This window comes from Mobula birostris, chromosome 7 (genome assembly GCF_030028105.1).
Source record: "Mobula birostris isolate sMobBir1 chromosome 7, sMobBir1.hap1, whole genome shotgun sequence".
NCBI lineage: Eukaryota > Metazoa > Chordata > Chondrichthyes > Myliobatiformes > Myliobatidae > Mobula > Mobula birostris.
The window spans coordinates 47293116-47314779 of NC_092376.1; the positions used below are offsets into that span (position 1 = coordinate 47293116).

Consider the following 21664-nt stretch of genomic DNA (forward strand, 5'->3'; position numbering starts at 1 on the left):
CATGCCCTGTACTCTTGTTATCAAGCGTGGTGGGAATCTGCTTTCAAATGCCAATCAAATCTCAATTAACGAAGTTGTGAACGGGAGCAACCTTGGCTGAGGGTTTAAGATTTCTGTTGCTGGCTATTCAGCACGGACTTTAACAAAGGCCATGCAGATGAGTTCGGGGTACAAGAATGTCCCGACTTTCAAATGAAGTGCTTCTCGCCACTTGTAGTTGGGTCAGGACTTTAAATGGTTTTCCGACAGGGCCATTATAATTCTAGTTTACTCTTGGGTTAAATTTTGCTCCAGTCACAAAGTTAACGAGTATTAGTGGGTCTAAAAAATCAGCATTGTCACAATTTTGGGATCAGGAATATTTAAATTGCAATGGCCTACTTGTTCAGTTGCAACAAAAGTAACTGAATTTGTTAACATTTCTTACTGGAAGAATAATTCCCAACAGAACATTTAAATGGGATTGAGACAGCTCCTTCTGAAAAGGATGTGTGCTGATTTTTTTTTTTAAGATTTACAGCTCAGCTACAGGTTAATTGAGAACTTGAGCTATCTGATTTACAGTGCTGCCTCTGGAGACACAATGACCAACTTGGCCATGCAACATGAAAATCTTGGCTAACATTGCAGTAGGATATGGCTAGATGCTTTAGAAAAGTGAACATGATAAGCAATTGTCTTTGGTTTGTTTTCTGTACAATTACTGATTAAAGGATCAATAACCTTCAATTACAAAATTTAAAGCTACACTTGCTCAGATCTAGCTCAGCTGTACAGAAGTTGTGTTGGGACTCACTTGTTAAACAGTAGAGGAGTTGTCTGCATGTTGGTAATCATTCTCTGGGTTTGCTCTAGTGCAGATAATCCTTTTCACCTCAATTACATACAACTAGTTGCTTCATTGGAGTTTTTAAAGCTATCTTGGTGTAATCTCTGGCTCCCTTGTGCAAATTGGTAGATTATAGATGGTAGAAATAGATAAGGTGTATATATAGCATATATTTATCTCAGAACTAAGCAATTTGGCCTTTCATGGCTGATCTAGTTTAACTCTTGGCCCCAATCTCCTGCATTCTCCCCACATCCCCTCATGCCTGACAAATCAAACCTTGCCTCCCATGTTCAGCCCATTCTATGGTAATGGTACATTGAATACTGTACTCTCAAACATGGCACCATTACCAAAAGGAAGTCAGTGTACATTATTCTGTTTGCAATAGAATAGGAGGGGCTGGAGTTGAATACAATGGTCTATGCTTTTCTATTTAATTGGGCATTGGCTTTAATTGCCATTTATTTGTTCAACATTGCTAATGAATGAAATACAACACAGAAACAAGCCCTTCTGTTCAATTCATCTATCCAAACAAGTTATACAATTTGATCTGGTTGGCCCATATCCTTCTAACCTTTCCTATCAATGCACCTGTTTACTGTCTTTGAAACACTTTAATTGGACCCATCTCTGCCTCTGCCTCTGAGGGAGCCTACTCCATATTCCCACCACCCTCCTGGGAAAAGTTTCCCTTTAAATCTGCCTTGACTCCTCTGCATGAGGGGGAAAGACTGATCACTGGCCCTCAGATTTTGTATTAAGTTCATCCTGCAGCTTCCTGTGCTTGACTGGTGGGTGAATAAACCCCCCAATGGATGTCACTGCAGGCCCAGTACCATTGACAAATATTTTCCACTCTTTGCAACTTAATATCTTTTCATGTCTGTGACCAGAATTGCACAACACTGCACATGATCATGCCAACTGTATAGTTATAAAAAGGCATCCTAACTCCTGTATTCACTGCCCTAATCACTGAAGGAGTGTTCATCAACCTGTCTGCCCATGTTGCCACTTTCAAGGAACTACCAAGGAATTGCATTTTAAAGCTTGGTGGTTGAAAACTGGAATGAATCTTAAAATTGCTGTTGACTGCTGTCATTAAACTACTTTGGAGAATAAGGTAATGGGTTTAAAAAGAAGGCAATTTAAATTGAGTGGCTTTTTGGGTGAAGTGAGACAAGTGCATAGACATCAGACAGTGTCACTGCTTCTCTTTGGAAGGGAAGATAATTGTCCATTGCCGAGTTTTAGAAATAAACACCTGAGAAAGATGATGTATTCTTGAGTAGAATTGGAGGTGGGCTGGGGGGAATAATTCAAGTGAAAATAAGGGTGCATTGAATGTACAGGTTACCAGAGGCTTTGAAAGATGTCAGTAAGAATGACTGTCAAGCTGAAGGGAAGAGTTTTATGTTTTTTAAATTTGCTTTCTAACACTGCCATTATTTTAGGAATCTGCTACATAACAATGGGTTTATTGCTGTAACAAATCTAAAATTAAACCAGGCAGTACCTCGAGTGAACCATATTCTATAACTGTGGGGTGGGGGCAAATACACTGGGAGGAGAAACTAACACTTAGCAGTCAAAGAATGTGAATACAAAATTAGGGTGGGGGCAGCAGTGAAAATGAATTTAACTTCTGTTTTTACTAATGCTTGATCAAAACTTTTATCCTGTTAAACTTGGGTGTGAGGTTGACAACCTGCATATATGCACTGCTTCTGACCAACTGAGTATTCCTCTTGCCTGCAGCATTTCATTTTTTCCTATCAAATTGTTCATACTATCTAGAATTTACAACATCATAGCTGAGGCAAATTCTGAGGGGAAAAAAAACATTATTTGATAAATATTTGAAGTGTTGTCATTGGTTATCTATAAAAACCTTCAACTGAAAGTGGAACATAAGTGAATGCTCACATTGGATCTCCTCACTAACTTGAGCATTGTAGAAATGAGTCCAGACTCGGGTTCTCAGTGGGATGTGTAGATCATTCCCACCATGCAGGTTCTGCCTCCATTCGTTCTCTTATCAGTCACATGGCTGGAGTATAATAACTTGTAGTATTGGGAAGTGTTAATCAGAAGTTGGAATAAATGTCTTTCTCAGATCGGAAGGATGCAACTAGTGGAACTGGTTCTTGAATGTTAATTGTAAGGGGCTGGAGTTCTGAAATGGAAGTATTTTTACAATTGTATCTGCTGTTGGTGATACCATACCAGGTGCACTATACAATTGTCGTCTTATTTAAAGGTGCGCTAGCACTGGAGGCAAGAAATGCATTTGGTGGCATGTTGAAGGTACTGGGAATTCTGGGGAATGATATATTTAAGATTCAAAGAACATTTGTATTCAAAGTACGTCTGCAGAATACAACCCTGAAATTTGTCTTCCCTACAGACAGTCATGAAACAAAGAATCAAGGAACCAACTCTTTCAAAGAAAAACATCAAGCTCCCTCCCTGGCATGTGTGCAAAAAAATCATGCAAAGGCAACAAAACCTGATCAAAAACAGCATATAAAACACCAAAAGCCATTTTTCAATACAGATCAGCTCAATGTTCATTAGGTGGAAGCTGTAGGGTGGAAAGTGCCAAGGGAACCCTTTAGTGATTCTGGGTGGGAAGTGGGGCAAGAATAGAAGTGGAAAATTAAATGCCCTGTGTGAAGGAGAAGACAGTTGAGGAAAGACATAAAACATTGTGGATGTATGATACAAACACTAATGTTGAGTGATAATGTGATTAGTTTTTCATAGAAAGAAAGGTGAGAATGAGTCCATGAGTTAAAGCCATGTCTTTCAGACAACTATATCTATCATCGACTAGCCATTTACACATCTCACATTTACACACCACCATTTCATCACGGCTGATCCATTATTCCTCTCCGTCCCAATCTCCTGCCTTCTTCCATCTCGGGTGACTTCAACCATGTTACCATGGCTAGAACACTGCCCAACTTCATGCAGTATGTGAGCTGTACAATGGGGGGGGGGGAGAGAGGACTCTGGATTTGATGTACACTAACGTTAAGGATGCATACAGCTCCTCTCTTCCCCCCCCCCCCCCCCCCCCATTGGGAAGGTCAGATCGCAACCTCATGCATCTAAAACCCTGCTACGTGCCTCTGGTGAAGAGTAAACCTGCAACCTCGAGGACAGTGAGAAAATGGTCGGGGGAGGCTTATGAGGTGCTCCAGGGTTGTTTTGAGGTGACAGACTGGCAGGCATTCTGTGAGCCACATGGAGAGGATATTGATGGGCTCACAGAGTGCATCACTGATTACATCAACTTCTGTGTGGACTGCAATGTTCTGACAAGAACTGTCCTTTGTTATTCAAATAACAAGCCATGGGTAACAAAGGACATCCTGAACGCTAAAAAGAGGGCGTTTAGAGATGGAAATAGGGAGGAGCTGAGAGCAATACAGAGGGACCTGAAAGCCAGGATCAGGGAAGCTAAAGATAGGTATAGGAGGAAGCTTGAGTGGAAACTCCAGCAGAACAACATGAGAGAGGTCTGGAGGGGGTTGAGGACCATCACTGGGTTCTGGCAAACTAGTGACAGAGGAGCTGAAGGCAGTGTGGACAGGGCCAATGAACTTAACCTGTTCTTTAACAGATCTGACATTGTGGCCCCTGCCACAATGCAGCTTAATGTGAAAAAGACTAAGGAGCTGGTGGTAGACCTGAGGAGAGCTAAGGTACCGGTGACCCCTGTTTCCATCCAGGGGGTCAGTGTGGACATGGTGGAGGATTACAGATACCTGGGGATACGAATTGACAATAAACTGGACTGATCAAAGAACACTGAGGCTGTCTACAAGAAGGGTTGAAATTGCAGGGGCCCTGGCAGAAATATTTAAAATGTTGCTGTCCACAGGTGAGGTGCCAGAGGATTGGAGAGTGGCTCATGTTGTTCCGTTGTTTAAAAAAGGATCAAAAAGTAATCTGGGAAATTATAGGCCAGTAAATAACGTCGGTAGTAGGTAAATTATTGGAGGGAGTACTAAGAGACAGAATCTACAAGCATTTGGATAAACAGGGACTTATTAGGGAGAGTCAACATGGCTTTATGCGTGGCAGGTCATGTTTGACCAATCTATTGGAGTTTTTCGAGGAGGTTACCAGGAAAGTGGATGAAGGGAAGGCAGTAGATATTGTCTACATGGACTTCAGTAAGGCCTTTGACAAGGTCCCGCATGGGAGGTTAGTTAGGAAAATTCAGTCGCTAGGTATACATGGAGAGGTGGTAAATTGGATTAGACATTGGCTCAATGGAAGAAGCCAAAGAGTGGTAGTAGAGAATTGCTTCTCCGAGTGGAGGCCTGTGACTAGTGGTGTGCCACAGGGATCAGTGCTGGGTCCATTGTTATTTGTCATCTATATCGGTGATCTGGATGATAATATGGTAAATTGGATCAGCAAATTTGCTGATGATACAAAGATTGGAGGTGTAGTAGACAGTGAGGAAGGTTTTCAGAGCCTGCAGAGGGACTTGGACCAGCTGGAAAAATGGGCTGAAAAATGGCAGATGGAGTTTAATACAGACAAGTGTGAGGTATTGCACATTGGAAGGACAAACCAAGGTAGAACATACAGGGTTAATGGTAAGGCACTGAGAAGTGCAGTGGAACAGAGGGATCTGGGAATACAGATACAAAATTCCCTAAGAGTAGCGTCACAGGTAGATAGGGTCGTAAAGAGAGCTTTTGGTACATTGGCCTTTATTAATCAAAGTATTGAGTATAAGAGCTGGAATGTTATGATGAGGTTGTATAAGGCATTGGTGAGGCCGAATCTAGAGTATTGTGTTCAGTTTTGGTCACCAAATTACAGGAAAGATATAAATAAGGTTGAAAGAGTGCAGAGAAGGTTTACAAGGATGTTGCCGGGACTTGAGAAACTCAGTTACAGAGAAAGGTTGAATAGGTTAGGACTTTATTCTCTGGAGCGTAGAAGAATGAGGGGAGATTTGATAGAGGTATATAAAATTATGATGGGTATAGATAGAGTGAATGCAAGCAGGATTTTACCAGAGGACATGGGTTAAGGGTGAGGGGGGAAATGTTTAAAGGGAACATTAGGGGGGGCTTCTTCACACAGAGAGTGGTGGGAGTATGGAATGAGCTGCCAGATGAGGTGGTAAATGGGGGTTCTTTTTTAACAATTAAGAATAAGTTGGACAGATACATGGATGAGAGGTGTATGGAGGGATATGGTCCGTGTGCAGGTCAGTGGGACTAGGCAGAAAATGGTTCGGCACAGCCAAGAAGGGCCAAAAGGCCTGTTTCTGTGCTGTAGTTTCTATGGTTTCTAAGGGTCAGAGCTGTCTCTATTTCCTGAGAAGACTGAGGTCCTTTAACATCTGCCGGACGATGCTGAGGATGTTCTATGAGTCTGTGGTGGCCAGTGCGATCATGTTTGCTGTTGTGTGCTGGGGCAGCAGGCTGAGGGTAGCAGACACCAACAGAATCAACAAACTCATTCGTAAGGCCATTGATGTTGTGGGGATGGAACTGGACTCTCTGACGGTGGTGTTTGAAAAGAGGATGCTGTCCAAGTTGCATGCCATCTTGGACAATGTCTCCCATCCACTACATAATGTAGTGGGTGGGCACAGGAGTACATTCAGCCAGAGACTCATTCCACCAAGATGCAACACAGAGCGTCATAGGAAGTCATTCCTGCCTGTGGCCATCAAACTTTACAACTCCTCCCTTGGAGGGTCAGACACCCTGAGCCAATAGGCTGGTCCTGGACTTATTTCCTGGCATAATTTACATATTACTATTTAACTATTTATGGTTTTATTGCTATTTAATTATTTATGGTGCAACTGTAAAGAAAACGAATTTCCCCTGGGATCAATAAAGTATGACTATAACAATATCCCTTCGTGCCCTGACCAATCAAGGGTCTGTCAACTTTGCCTTAAGTATACATAGACTTGGCCTCCACAGGTACCTGTAGCAAAATTCCAAAGATTTACCACTCAAAGGCTAAAGAAATTACTCATCTCCCTTCTAAAAGGATGCTCCTCTATTCTGAGGCTGTGTCCTCTGATCTTAGACTCTCTCACCAAAGGAGACACCTTCTCCACATCCACTCTTTAAGGCCTTTCACCATTCGATAAGTTTCAATTAGGTCACCCTTCATTCTTCTGAATTTCAGTGAATACATGCCCAGAGCCATCAAATGGTCTTCATATGCTAAGCTGTTCAAGCCTGGAATAATTTTTGGGAAGCTCCTTTGAACTCTCTCCAGTTTCAGCACATCCTTTCTAAGAAAAGGGGCCCAAAACTGCTCACAATACTCCAAATGAGGCATCACCAGTGCTTTATAAAGTCTCAACATTACACCTTGCTTTTATATTCTAGTCCTCTTGAAATGAATGCTAACATCACATTTGCCTTCCTCATCACGGACTCAACTGCAAATTAACCTTTAGGGAATCCTGCACAAACACTCCCAAGGGTCTTTGTGCCTCAGATTTTTGTACTTTCTCTTCATTTAGAAAATAGTCAACCCTTTCATTCTACCAAAGTGCATGACCATACACTCCCCTAGACTGTATTCTGTCTGCCATTTCTTTGCATTTTCTCCTAATCTGTCTTAAATCCTTCTGTAGCCTCTCTTCTCCCTCTAAACTACTGCCCCTCCGCCTATGGAGGGGAGGAGAAGATGGCGGCGCGACACAGTGCACACGGCCGCTCCGCATTGATACCGTATTTGTTAAATAGGGGCCGTGCACAATCCTGATTTGATGGAGGCGGACTTGAGAAACTTCTGAAATGCCTGCTTTGCTACTGCTGCTACAGTGCAATCGAGAATCTCCAGAGGGGAAGGCCCCAAATCCTCGGCTTTGCTTATTGCCTATTGCCTGTTGCCGGGGCCGGGGTCAAAGTGCTCGGCAGAGATGGTGCTCGGTGTCGGAGAGCTGGTCGGAGGTTCGAAGTTTTTGGACGGACTTGGAGTCGGACTGTGGTCGGGTGCTTCCAGGATGCTGCATCGGCAAGTTTGTGGCGCTGGAAGCTCATGGGCAGGAGGAGTTTTCTTCCTTCAACCGTCTGCGTGAGATGTTGGGACTTTTGAGAGACTTTGAGACTTTTTTTACTGTGCCCATGGTCTGTTTTTCTATCAAATTACGGTAGTGCTTGCACTGTTGTAACTATGTGTTATAATTATGTGTTTTTGTCCATTTTTTTAGTATTGGTTTGTCCTGTGATATCATTCTGGAGGAACAAATTGTATCATTTCTTAATGCATGCATTACTAAATGACAATATAAGAGGACTGCGTGTCCTCATAATCTAATCTAATCTAATCTAATCTTCGTATTGTCTGTAAACTTTGCAACAAAGCCATCAATTCCAACATCCAAGTCATTAACATATAATGTATAAAGAATCGGTCCCAACACAGACCCCTGTGGACACCACTAATCACTGGCAGCTAACTACCAAAAGACTACTTTTATTCCCACTCTTTGCCTCCTGCCATTCAGCCACTGCTTTATCCATGCTAGAAACTTCCCTGTAATGCTATGGGCTCATAGCTTGTTAAGCAACCTCATGTGTGGCAACTTGTCAAAGGCCTTCTGAAAATCTAAGTTCACAATGTCAACCAATTCTGCTTTATCTATCCTGCTTGTTATTTATTCAAAGAATTCCAACAGATTTGTCGGGTGAGACCTTCCCATGGGAGCAAGCCAGAACCCCTGAAGAAAGAGCATGCACATTCCAGACAGGCAGACTGCAGCAGGTTGTTGGAGCAAAGAAGCAGCAGATGTGGCACTGCAGTGGCTGCTGGTTCTGAAACACAACTAGAGAAGACAGCGAGGTGGGGTGGGCTGGAGAGGACAGTCACATGCACAATATTGTACAAATCTCACAAAATTAAGTAAGCAGGTTGCCATTACCATACATTTTCATTTGGAGAAAGTAAAGGCAGTCACAATCTTTGAGGGTGGCCATGGGTAGATCTAGTTTGGACTCTGATCAAGAAAGAGCTGCAACATGAGTATCACTTTACTTTCCTTCATGCCATGGCCAGAATGCATTTTCTGTGGTGATTAACACATTTCCATTTGGAAATCAGTCATTTCTTGCCCTGTTTGGTTCTCTCATTGTCGAGAAGATGACAGTGACTATATTCCAGTCTGCAAAATTAACCTCAAGCTGCTTGTCTGTAACTAAATCTCAGTATCATTCACATCAACCTCTGTTCTTGGTTCACCACATAGTCCCATTAAAGTTCAATGTAAGTGAACAATAGCCCTGTACTTGGTCACATTACTTCCTTCTGGACTTAATGGACTTAAAGCTTTTAACAATCTCAACTGTATTTCTGAGAAGTTATTTGATTGACTCCATAATCCTTAATTTCATATTTTATATTTAAACCTTTATCTATCATGCCTATTATTTAATTACTTTCACCTAAACTTGTACCTTCCTTGTCATTCTCACTTACCCTTCCATTCCCCTCTACATCTTAAAAGCAACATTTGTCCCAATTTATATTTGTAATACTGTAGTTAATTCTCTTGTTTCAGATTTTAAGCAAGTAGTGTTTTGTTTTTGTAAAACTCGTTGTTTATCTGGACCATGGACTTGAATGGTAAGCAATGGGAGGATATATTCCAAGAGGATTGAGTCTACTTTGGCCAAAATTATCATCAATATTCTGCGAAAATGGTTGCTTCATTTACCTTGTAAAATCCCTTTTAGAATGTCACCAGCATCTATTCTTGGCCATGTTCTCTTGGTGCAAGTCTCTTTCATTAACTTCCATAATTTCAATTTATTTCAGTATTGAGTTCAGTTCAGCTTGCCTCTTTGTAGGAAAATGGTGGAAGCTTTGCAGAGGAGATTAACTAGGATGCTGCTGTCATTAGAGAGCATATCTCATGAGGAAAAGTTGAGTGAGCTAGGGCTTTTCTCTTTGGAGTGAAGGAAGATGAGAGATGACTTGATAGAGGTATATAAGATGAGAGACATTAAAAGAGTGGGCAGCCAGCACCTTTTTCCCAGGATGACGATGGTTAATTCAAGGTGGCATAATTTTAAGGTAATTAGAGGAAAGTATAGGGGGTGTCAGAGGTAAGACAATATACAATAGGTGCAGGAGTAGGCCATTTGGCCCTTTGAGCCAGCACCACCATTCACTGTGATCATGGCTGATCATCCACAATCAGTAACCAGTTCCTGCCTTATCCCCATAACCTTTATTTTGTTTTAGTGGTGGGTGCATGGAAAGCCCTGCCGGGAGTGGTGGTATGAGAGATATGCCAAGGATATCTAAGAAACTTGTAAGTAGGCACATGGATGATGGACAAATGGAGGGCTTTGTAGGAGGGAAGAGTTAGATTGAACTTAGAATAGGTTAAGGTTGGCATAAGATTATGGGTTGAAGGTCTTGTACTGTTGTATGTTCTAACACGAAGTATGTATTAGTGGGGTGGTTGATTCCTCCTGCAAGGTATTGACATATTACCTTTAGAAAGTTTTATTAATTATTTTAGTATTTTAATAACTGGCTCTAACATTAACAAGGCAAGTAAAGGAATTTGCCCTTAAAGTTGATAGTATTTTCAGTCCAAAGGTCTGCTACATTTTTAATTTTGGTCACCTCAAGAATTGGTTTCACCTAAGAATTACAATTAAAGTCTTCGTATATCCACTAATGAGCTAAAACCACTCCTGTCTTCATAACAGCCTCAACACAGAAGAATACGTTCATCTACCTTTTCTTAATCTGGTCAAAAGTGGTCATGTAATTCAATTACAGAGCTGTGGATGGTGGAGGCTGAACACCATGAAAGTGGAATTTGGTAGTTACAGGTTTCTTATGAAATTACAAAGCCGTTATGCAAAAACATAAATGTCAAAGGGCAACTGCAAATTACTCCTTATACCAGGGGTTCCCAACCTGGGGTCCATGGACCCCTTGCTTAATGGTATTGATACATGGCATAAAAAAAGGTTGGGAACCCCTGCTTTATGCCATCTTTTCATCTGATAATTACACAGGTTTAATTTGCATCCAGAGGAGCACACACGTTGATCCCATTTTCTCCTAGTTTACATATTCCATTCTCTTTCACTTCAATGCATGAACAGTTTTTCATTATTTTTGCCATTAACCTGGTAGCCCATCTTTTTAATGGAGGAAAAAATGAAATCATACAAAGGAAATCAACAGGCAAAATCTACATTGATTATCAAAATCCAGGTCCACGCTAACTGCTCTACCACCCGCAGCCCTCTGAAGATGTTCACGTCATTTGATAAGATTTGGCAACACCAATATTAGGAGCATTTAGTATTGTGTGAAGACCACACAGCAAGGCTGAACTGGAGACTAAACACAAAAGAAAGTGTAGTTACTGGTCTAACATCACCACCTTACCTCCAAACTTCCTCTCAGGTTCTAAAATATGATGTGAATTTGGAGCCGAGTCCACTCCCTTAACTTATTCTACGTCTTGGAATTGACTTCAGCACAGTTTCAAGCACTGAAGCAGTCTAATCAGTTACATGCGCAATTTTCTCACATTACAACTTCTCACATTTGGGCCATATTGTATAGTTCAATCATAGAATTATCCTGGTGCTCACATCTCTTCTCTAATTCTGTGGCTGCTCAGTCATCACAGTGACTTGTATTCCCCACCCGCCCCACTATAAATCTAGTGAGGATCAGTCCTTCTGTTTGACTGTTTTATGCTTGTACAGGTTCTGTGTATGCTAACAAAGCTCAGTTCTATCAATTACAAATACTCCATTGCTTGTTTACTGCCAATTTTGAATATCATGAATTTGACCAGTTAAATGTTTTATCTTTGAAGCTATCATCTAATAGTCTCATCATAAACTGTGAATCAGGCACTGTCATAGGCTGACCAAGATTCTTAATATCTTTGTCGTCCTGTAGGAGCTCAATTCCAATATTTTATTTCCTTTCTGTTACTCACTGTTACTCTCATTCATACACTCTTTCATCATTGGACCCAGCTTCTCAATGTTTCTTTTCATTAACTTCTTGCTTCCGATTTTCCACATAATTTCAGCTTAACCAACATTTTGGTTCTTATGACAGCTGGAACTAAATTTCTAATTTCAATAAGCTAACAGATTTCAGGACCTCCCTACACAAATGTAAAGTTCTTCTGTATGTTTAAATCAGTTTTATTTGTTATTTTCTACTACCATCTTTCTTTGGCTCGACATAATTCCACAGGCATTCTGTTCCTGATTCCACCATCATGTCTGTTCCCTTTGCCCACCACCATTGATGGCTGTCTACATATTTCCATAATAAAACTTTATAATTGCAAATTATGATTCTTCATGTTGAACACGACGAAACCTATACTAAAAGAAAACTGAATGAAATCGTTACTTTCATTTCTAAGTATTCCATAATGCTTTATATCAGATTGGTCCTTATTAAAGTGTTCTCATCCATATAACTGGATAATGAGATATTGTTGGTTATTTTAACAAAAGGGATAACACTGAAGCTATTGTTTAATGGAGTAGGTTTTTTTTCTGTTTTTTACCTGCAAAGAAGCAATTGTTCCAACCATATCTTGCTTCCCAGCAAAATCACTCAACCAGTTAGTTCAGCAAAGTCTCGGGATCAAAGCTGAAAGCATAATAATGAACATTTTAGCTTCACACTTGATAAATGATTTAGCCACTGAGCAATGAGGCAGTTACATAGGTCAAATGAGACTTGAGGACACAGACACCACCCTGTCCAAACGATAACAAAGTAAAACTACATTGCCTCTCTTCCACCATATAATGCACATTATAATCCTGAAGGTACAATTGTTAGCTTCTAAAAGCAAAATATCTAAATAAAATGCTGTGAATAACATTTGGATAACATCTAGATGACATTACTTTATCTGGACTGCAACCTAGAAAGTGAGGAAATGATGTGAGCAAATAACTTCATGCCTTTTGAATAATGTAAAGCACATGGATAAAGCATAAAATTGAACTACACTTACAGAAATACTGAGGAATAATCTTCTAACTGCTGTAATATATGTTCCCTCTTTGAAGAAGGACGTTTTGGTGTCATATTTTTATGGTTGCATTTTATTTTTATGACATAATTTTTAGTAGTTTTAAACGTTACTGAAACAAAAGTTGACAGGTAAACTTACGTTGATATTTGGAACAAACGACAGCTTTTATAAATCTTTAATGCTATTAAAGGTTATCAAACGGGTTTTAAAGTAAGTTAATATAGTAGCATTTTTCACCAGCGTGCACAGTACTAGTGCAAATCCCAAATGACTAGACACTGTAATTAAAGCATCTCCACTGGAGTGTCACAATTTAAAAATTAAAAATGAAAGAGATAAATCTTAAATATGAGCATTTTTTTTAGAGTTACAAGAGGCGACGTGCAAATTAACTCATTTCATTCCCTGAACCGATCTTTTCTGGATAGAAGTATTTACAACGAAAGTTTATAATTGTTTTGGTTCTATTATTTTAAAACACAGAGGGAAGTTTGCAGAGGCTCCCAGTTTGTCTTCTATGAAAATGATGAGTTTTTTTTAGTGAGTGGGGGCGTGGCATTGCCCTCCATCTGGCGACCAGCGAGGGTCATCCATGCACTCTCACACAACGTGACAGCGGTGATGGCTGGGGGTGAGCAGCAATTTCGTATGATCTAGCGTCCAGCTTTAATGGACTTCTGAATCACTTTTTCTCCCCCCTCGCAAGACTGGCTCGGAGATCTATGTGTGAAGAAAACATTTGTGCTTGAATAGGCTGGCTGACAGCGGTCAGAAGTGTTGGGTAAGCTGGGAAGGGGCGGGTTACCTAGACAAGTCTGCTTCATGTCCCCAGCGCACTCAAAAAATGGCATCTATGACAGCCGGATGTGTTTACTAGCTATCTGGTTTGTCATGTCCAGCCTGAGGTATAGTATAATCGCCAATATTTTGAGATGGGAGTCCTTTCTCACCCAGTTTTTTTTAATAGAGTTGTCCGGGGGTGGCTGATATGTAAATATGACATTGGAATTAGGGTAGGTAGTGTGAGATTTCCTTTATATATATATAATACACTGGTTTTATGTCTAGATTTAAGTATTTTAAGATGAAGTTGCACGTGGACGATCTGGGTGCAACATTATCGTAAAGGAGCGTTGTGTGAAAGTGACGGGAACTGCCTCGCTGACTACAGATCTAGCACTTTCCCGACGAAACCGCATGCTGGGCTTGCATTCTAACATGTAATTCATACAGTTCAAAACTGAATTCTGCGCAAGTAATTACATTGTTTTTATTCCAATAGTTTCAAATCAACTTCGAAAACACTTTCAGAAAGAGGGTTTTTAATGAGCCTCACTAAACATTTGATATCGCAAATAAAAGAGCACAGCTTCCTATATGAAGAAATGATGCGTAATTTTGCAGAAGGTGAAGAGAAAGCCAGAATTATTTGCAAGCAGCGATTAAAATAAATTTCACTAACAGCGAGGTAATCAGGACCTTCATTTCATCTAACGTACACTAAATGTTGGAGGAACTCAGTAGGGTAGGACTGAAGGAGGGTCTCGGCCCGAAACGTCGACTGTTTATTAATTTCTAGTGATGCTGCCTGCCCTGCTGAGTTCCTCCAGCAACTTTTTTTTTCATTTGCATTTCCAGCATCTCAGAATGTTTCGCATTCATTACATTTAGTTTCCTTTAATGGAAGCGCAAAGCTATCTTACAAACCTGGAAACGAGGAGACAATTTACAAATTGCTGCTTTCGAAGCTGATTTTTTAAAATATCCAATTCCATTAAAAAGTGTCAGAAATTAACTTTGTAATCAGAAAGGCCATTAATATTCCATTCAAATAATATCGCTCTGACAACACATCATATAATTTGATGTCCCTTTCCATGAAAAGAGTGCAAATGAACTGGAAGAAAAATATAAAAAAAATGCGAGAAATAATTACAGGAATAAAACTTTCTGTACTGGGCTCCTAATGATTCCCTACGAAGCCGAATAAGCTATTTTTCCTAGTTCAGCATTGGCACTGTGTTTTCTGATTATGTAAGCATCTATAGAAGGTAACTATTAGTCGCTAAATTGCCCTCAGGATAAGCTTTATATTTTGCTAATTTGATCGCTGGTGTACAGGCAAAATAGAGATTTAGATATTATAATTCAATCCGGTGATATTATGTCAGCACTAGTTTAGTTAAATCTAAGAACGATTTAAAGTTGATAGTTACAAATGAATAAAAAATTCAATATTTTAAAAAAATCAGGAAGTCCTCTCAGAGAGAAGTTTACAATGTATGAAGATACCAAAGTTTTGTGGGAGCATATTTGGAAGGCATTTAAAAAGTTGCAAAAATCCATTGGGATTTCCAGAGGTATTTCCAAAGCTGCGCTTGTTACAAGAACAATATACGTTATATACCTACTTTCATTAAGTGTGTGAGGAGACTGATAGACAGGCAGTCTGAAATGGCCCTTCCTACACAGCCAAAACATACTTCGCAAATTGGCGCAAAAACAAATGTAATATTATTTCATGAGTAAACACAAAAAACAGCGAGAGTTATACTAAAATGCTGAAGATAATTTTAAAATTCTATGAAAATAACATTAAGTTGGAGCAAAGGACATAAAGTCACATTGTAACATTAATAGAAGAATGGAAGGATACTGCCATAGATAGAAAATTGGCAGACTGGCAGGAGGCAAAGAGTGGGAATATAGGGGGGGCTTTTTTGGTTGGCTGCCGGTGCTTAATGGTATTCTGCGGGGGTCGGTGTTGGGGCCGCTTCTTTTCACTTTTATGCCAATGATTTGGATGACGGAATTGATGGCTTTGTGGCTAGGTTTGTGGAGGATACGAAGATAGGTGGAAGGGCAGGGTGTGTGGAAGAAGCAGATTGGGAGAATGGACAAAGAAGTGACAGTTGGTCTATAGTGTGTGCTCATGCACTTTGGTAAACGGAATAAAGGCGTAAACCTTTTTTTTCCTGGGGAGAAAATTCAAGACGCAGAGATGCAAAGGGACTTGGGAGATCTGCTGCATGATTCTTTAAATGTTAACATGCAGGATGAGTCGGTGGTAAGGAAGGCAAATGCAATGTTGCATTCGCTTCGAGAGGATGTGATGCAGAGGCTTTATAAAGCATTGGTCAGACGGCACTTGGAGGATTGTGAACATTTTGGGTTCCTTATCCAAGACAAGATGTGCTGACAATGGATAGAGTCTAGAGGATGTTCACGAGAATGAAAAAGGTTAATGTATGAGGAGTGTTTAATGACTGTGGACTGGAACTTAGAAGAAATGAGCGTGGGATATCACTGAAACATCGAATATTGAAAGACCTAGATGGAGCGGATGTGGAGACGATGTTTCCTATAATGGGGGAGTCTAGGACCAGAGGGCACAACCTCAGAGGGCAGAGGGACGTCCATTCAGAACAGAGTTGAGGAATTTCTTTAGCCAGAGGGTAGTGAATCTGAGGAATTCATTGCCACAACGCCTGAGGAGGCCAAGTCATTGGTATGTTTAAAGCGGAGTTTGTTAAGTTCTTGATTCGTCAGGGCGTGAAAGGTTATGGAGAGAAGGCAGGAGGATGGGGTTCATAGGGAAAATAAATCGGTTGAGATGGAATGGCTCGATGAGTTGAATGGCCAAGTTCTGCTACTATCCCTTGTTGTCTTACATCAGAAATAGTGCAAAACAGCTATAAAATTGAGTAACTGCTACATGCTAACGAGGTTAAGGAGTGTGTGTTAAACGGCTGGTCCCGAAGTATATTCATTAGGAGATAAATTAACATACTTAAATGTCTAGTTTGTTATATTGAAATAGATTTGTTATATACAATAATTTTTTTCTTCTCTTTAACACACAACAGTCGTATCAGTCGCTCTACGAATGGCTAAATGGATCGAAAATGTAAGCTAATGGTGTTATCGTGGTGGATGATGTGGATTAACAATTGTGAAGTAACAGCGTGGAAGGTCGAATTTGAAAGCAGAGTGCAAGTTCAATGCAGGAGTCTTAGCACTGTGGAGGAACAGAGGGATCGCGGGATCTACGTCCATAGATATCTCAAAGTTGCAGCGCAAGTTGATAGGGTGCTTAATAAAGCCTATGGTGCGTTGGCCTTGATTAGTCAAGAAGTCTGAATTCAAGATGCGAGATATGTTGTAGTTCTATAAAACTCTGGTTTGACCACACTAAGAGTATAGAGTTCAGTGGTAGCCTCATTATACAAAGAATATGGATGTTTTGAAAAAGTGTGCAAACAGGATTTACCAGGAGGTTGTCTGGATTAGAGAGCATGCTTTATGAAGTAAGGTTTAGGGAGTTAGGTAGGACTTTTCTCTTTGGAGCGAAGAAGGATGAGAGGTGACTTAATAGAAGTATATAAGATGATGAGAAATAGATTGAGTGGACAGCCAGAACTCTTTTCTCTCCTGAGTGGCAATCGCTAATACAAGATGGCATAACTTTAAGGTAATGGGAAGAAAATTTAGGGGCAATGTCAGAGGTATTTTTTGCAGAGTGGTCGGTGTGCAGAATGCGCTGCCAGAGATGGTGGTAGAGAAAGATACGTTAGGGGCATTTTACATGCATTAAAGTAAAATGGGGGGCTATGTGGAAGGGAAGGGTTAGATTGATCATGCAGTAAAAGGTCGGCACGACATTGTAGACTGAAGGGCCTATACTGTTCCTTCTTCCATCACGTGTATGGTGTATTTTACTGAGATAAATTTATCCCTTATGATAAGTTTCATGGTAGGCAGTTAGTATAAATATGTGATTCAAAAGATGGAACAAATAGAAATACTAATTCAAATGATCTACAGTATTTCGTTTTATCGATATCCAACTCTGTCCTTCAAGCTACTGAATTTCATTTATAGATATTGCACATTATCAGAGGCATTCCTGAGGTACCCATTTAGGAGCCGGTAGACTTACGACTTGTGTTGCGTGTGTTTGCTTCTTGCAAAGATACCAACGTATATCTTACCTGTGCAAACATTCTGAACTTTGCATTTTTATGCAGTATTACTGACTCCAAGTTTCTTTTCTTTATCCACTTTCGCGACGGGGGTCTATTCCAGTAAGATTTCCATGTTCGAAATAAACATTTGTAACATCACTTACAATCGACATTTGGATCACAAGTCCAAAAAGAAAAAAAATACAGATTTGCCTATTATTTATTAGTTATATATTAAATTTCTGCGGTGTAGAGCTACATAATCATATTCGTGTTCAGGATGAAATGCAGTATTCATTTGACTTCATGTAGGGTTTTGCAACTGGGGATCCTTTATAACATCTCGTAAAGGACTTGCGAATTCCAGTCGCTGAATTATTGTCCATTCATTTAACAAATATATAATTGATTAAATGCAAAATCTTAGGTACATTTTAATACAATTGATTTCCAACTCGGCAATTATTATTGCCCCAGTAGCTGTGATTGTTTGCATTTGATGCATAACTTTTAGGAAACCAGATGTATCTATTGGTGAATCTTCAGGATCGAATATTCAATTCTGTTGGGACTTATGTCTTTCTTGTTTTGCATCTAATGGTCTTTTGTTGTATGGATTGTTTTTCTAGGGTAGAGACATAAAACAATGGGTGACTGGAGTTTTCTGGGAAGGCTTTTGGAGAATGCACAGGAACACTCGACTGTAGTAGGCAAGGTCTGGTTGACTGTGCTCTTCATCTTCCGGATCCTGGTGCTGGGTGCTGCGGCTGAAGAGGTCTGGGGTGACGAACAATCCGATTTCACCTGCAACACCCAACAGCCTGGTTGCGAGAACGTTTGCTACGACAAAGCTTTCCCTATCTCTCATATACGATTCTGGGTTCTGCAGATCATCTTTGTCTCCACGCCCACCTTGATTTACCTGGGCCACGTACTGCACATAGTGCGGATGGAAGATAAGCGGAAAGAGAGGGAAGAGGAAATCAGAAAAGCCAAGAATCAAGAATACAAAGAACTAATGCTTGAAAATGGCAAAAAGGACAAGCTTTCCTATAGAGACGAACTTGGTAAAATCCGAATCCGAGGTGCCCTTTTACGCACTTACGTTTTCAATATAATTTTCAAGGCGATGTTTGAAATTGGATTCATTGTAGGTCAGTATATCCTGTACGGTTTTGAGCTTAGACCTTTGTATAGGTGCGATAGATGGCCATGTCCCAACACCGTGGACTGCTTTATCTCACGGCCAACAGAAAAGACCATCTTCATCCTATTTATGCTTGTGGTGGCTTGCGTGTCCCTTTTTTTGAACCTAATGGAAATCTATCACCTGGGCTGGAAAAAGCTGCAGCAGGGATTGAAGAACCGGCAACCCCACGACCCAGAGCACAAGGCCGAGCCCATAACGCCTCTCACCAGGACTGTCCCGAGCAGTTTCGCCTACCCCTACTTCACTGACCCGACGGAGGGACCCCACCCTTACCCGGGAGCCCCGACCACTGAGTTCAAGGTGGCACCGCTGCCCGAGGACAGGCCACCGTGCGTGGTCTACAACAACAAGCTAGCGGCCGAGCAGAACTGGACCAACTTCGCCGCCGAGCACACCCGCGAATTGAAGCCCGACGCCGACGTCGACGCCGAGGCCGAGCCCGAGCCCGAGCCCGCGTCCCCCACGCCGACCAATGAAGACAGCGGAACCACGGGCGAGGCGGCACGTGGCAACGGTCACCTGACCACCACGGTGGAGATGCACGAGGCCCCCAGCGCGGACGCGCGTCGCCTGAGCAGAGCCAGCAAAGGGAGCAGCGCCCGGGCTAGGTCGGACGATCTAGCGGTGTAGCGCCGGCCTCGCCTCGCCTTTTCCTCGCTGAAGTCAGTGCAGAGTCGGGTGGGTGGGAGAAGCATACGCATTGGCATGCTGGTGGTTGCAATGCGCACTGGGAGTTGTGGCTTGCATAGAGATGAAGGTTATTATAAATTGGGTTACACGTACCTATTAGCCTTAACATTTATACATGCTCTATTTTAATCACTTTTAATAAATGGAAAAAAAAATCTAGACAACTTTTATTTCTTACGTTGTACAAGTCCGCAGGATGGAAATGCTCCATTTTCCATCATAAGACCTAGGAGCAGAATTAGACCATTTGGCTCATCCAGTCTGCTCCACAATTTCATCATGGCTAATCCATTTCCCTCTCAGTCCCAAACTCCTGCCTTCTCTCCGTATTCCTTCATGGCCTAACCAATCAATCTATTAATCTCTGCCCATATACCCCATGACTTGGGCTCCACAGCCACATTTAGCAACGAATTCCACAGATTTACCACTCTGGCTAAAGAAATTACTCCTCATCTCCATTCTAAATGGATGTCCCGCTATTTCTAAGATAGTGCTCTCTGGTCTTAGACACTCCCACCATAGGAAACATACTCTCCACATCCACTCTGCGAAAGCCTTTCAACACCTGATAGGTTTCAATGAGATCCCCCTCATTCTTCTGAATTCCAATGAGTACAGGCCCAGAGCCATCAAATGCTCCTCATATCATAAGCCTTTCAATTCTGGAATAATTTTCGTGAACCTTCTCCAATGTCAGCACGTCTTTTCTTAGTAAAGGAGGTGAAAATTTCTCCCAATACTCCATGAGGCCTCACCAGTGCCTTATAAAGCCTCAGCATTACATCCTTGCTTTTATGTTCTAGTCCTTGCAAAATGAATGAAAAAATTACATTTGCCTTGCCCACTACCGACTCAACCTGCAAATTTACTTTTAGGGAATCCTGCACGAGGACTCCCAAGTCCCCTTGTACCATAGATTTTTGAATTTTCTCTAAATTTAGAAAATAGTCTCATTTCTTCTCCTATCATATTGGACTGAAGCTCAGCTTAGCATGTTGGAATTATAAAAGTTCATTTCAAGAAACCCACCACCACATGTTAACTTAAGAACTATACTTTTTAAAATACGTAATTATTTCACGGCAAGGGAAGATGTCTACAGTAAACTGGGGTAACATAACTCCATAAGTGTCTTAATTCATTGATTGTGCACATGTTAGAGATTTGCACTCAGTGATTGTAAGCGGTTATCTCTAAACTAATACAGCAGGTAAAGTCTCTAAATTTGAACTTGTGAAAATCACAGAATGCTTCAGTAAATGACACATACACAATTTAGTCCTACCACAGGGTTACAATACTTCTTGGTTTTCATCCACTCCACTGTTCAGTTACTCGAACGAACTTCAAATTACAACATCTGTGGTGGCAAACTAAAGAAGAAGTTTGAATGCATGTTTTGAGATACATGGACAGGACATGAATTTTGAATGCCTTTTATTCAGAAAACAATCAAAGCAGGGCAACATCTGAAACCAATTATAGACTAAAAGGGTATGGACTGTAGTTTATTTATATATGAGGTCATCTTTATGTGTTTTAGTACATCCAATACTGCTCTGACAAATTTAGGAATGCCATATTAGAAGAGAGGTGGAACCACCAAGAAGTAAAATGAAAGCATGGTTTGCAATGAATAAAATGCATAGAACATTGTTACGTTTTAAAGAAGTTTTTTTAGGTTGATTAACATGAAATTGGAATGGTCTGAGTGCTTCTTCAAGAATATGACATTTTTGCATACATTACTTTTAACATAATTAGATTTGGAAATTCTACATAATTATGTTCACAGCTCTAGCCCTTCCAAGCAGAGAAGAAAATAGTAACAATATTCCAGAGTTAGAATATGGTAGTTTTATCTCAAACTTAATATTTTTGGATGGGGAATTGGGAGTAGGAAAGTG

General features: G+C 40.8%; 1 protein-coding gene across 2 annotated transcripts; it reads left to right on the forward strand.

Moving 5' to 3' along the window:
* The first annotated feature begins 13655 nt into the window (after positions 1 to 13655).
* On the forward strand, positions 13656 to 20751 carry gja3 (gap junction protein, alpha 3). Of its 2 annotated transcripts, none has more exons than XM_072263073.1 (2): positions 13656 to 13671; positions 18484 to 20751. In XM_072263073.1, exon 2 carries the CDS (start codon positions 18501 to 18503, stop codon positions 19692 to 19694), a length of 1194 nt encoding a protein of 397 aa, XP_072119174.1. In that variant the 5' UTR covers positions 13656 to 13671; positions 18484 to 18500; the 3' UTR covers positions 19695 to 20751. The 2 variants fall into 2 exon arrangements, with proteins under 2 accessions (XP_072119174.1, XP_072119173.1); XM_072263072.1 differs by lacking the exon at positions 13656 to 13671 and adding an exon at positions 13742 to 13795.
* Positions 20752 to 21664: the final 913 nt, after the last annotated feature.

Coding starts and splice junctions, on each gene's coding strand:
- gja3 (XM_072263073.1), top strand. CDS start 18,501: ATGGGTGACTGGAGTTTTCTGGGAAGGCTTTTGGAGAATGCACAGGAA.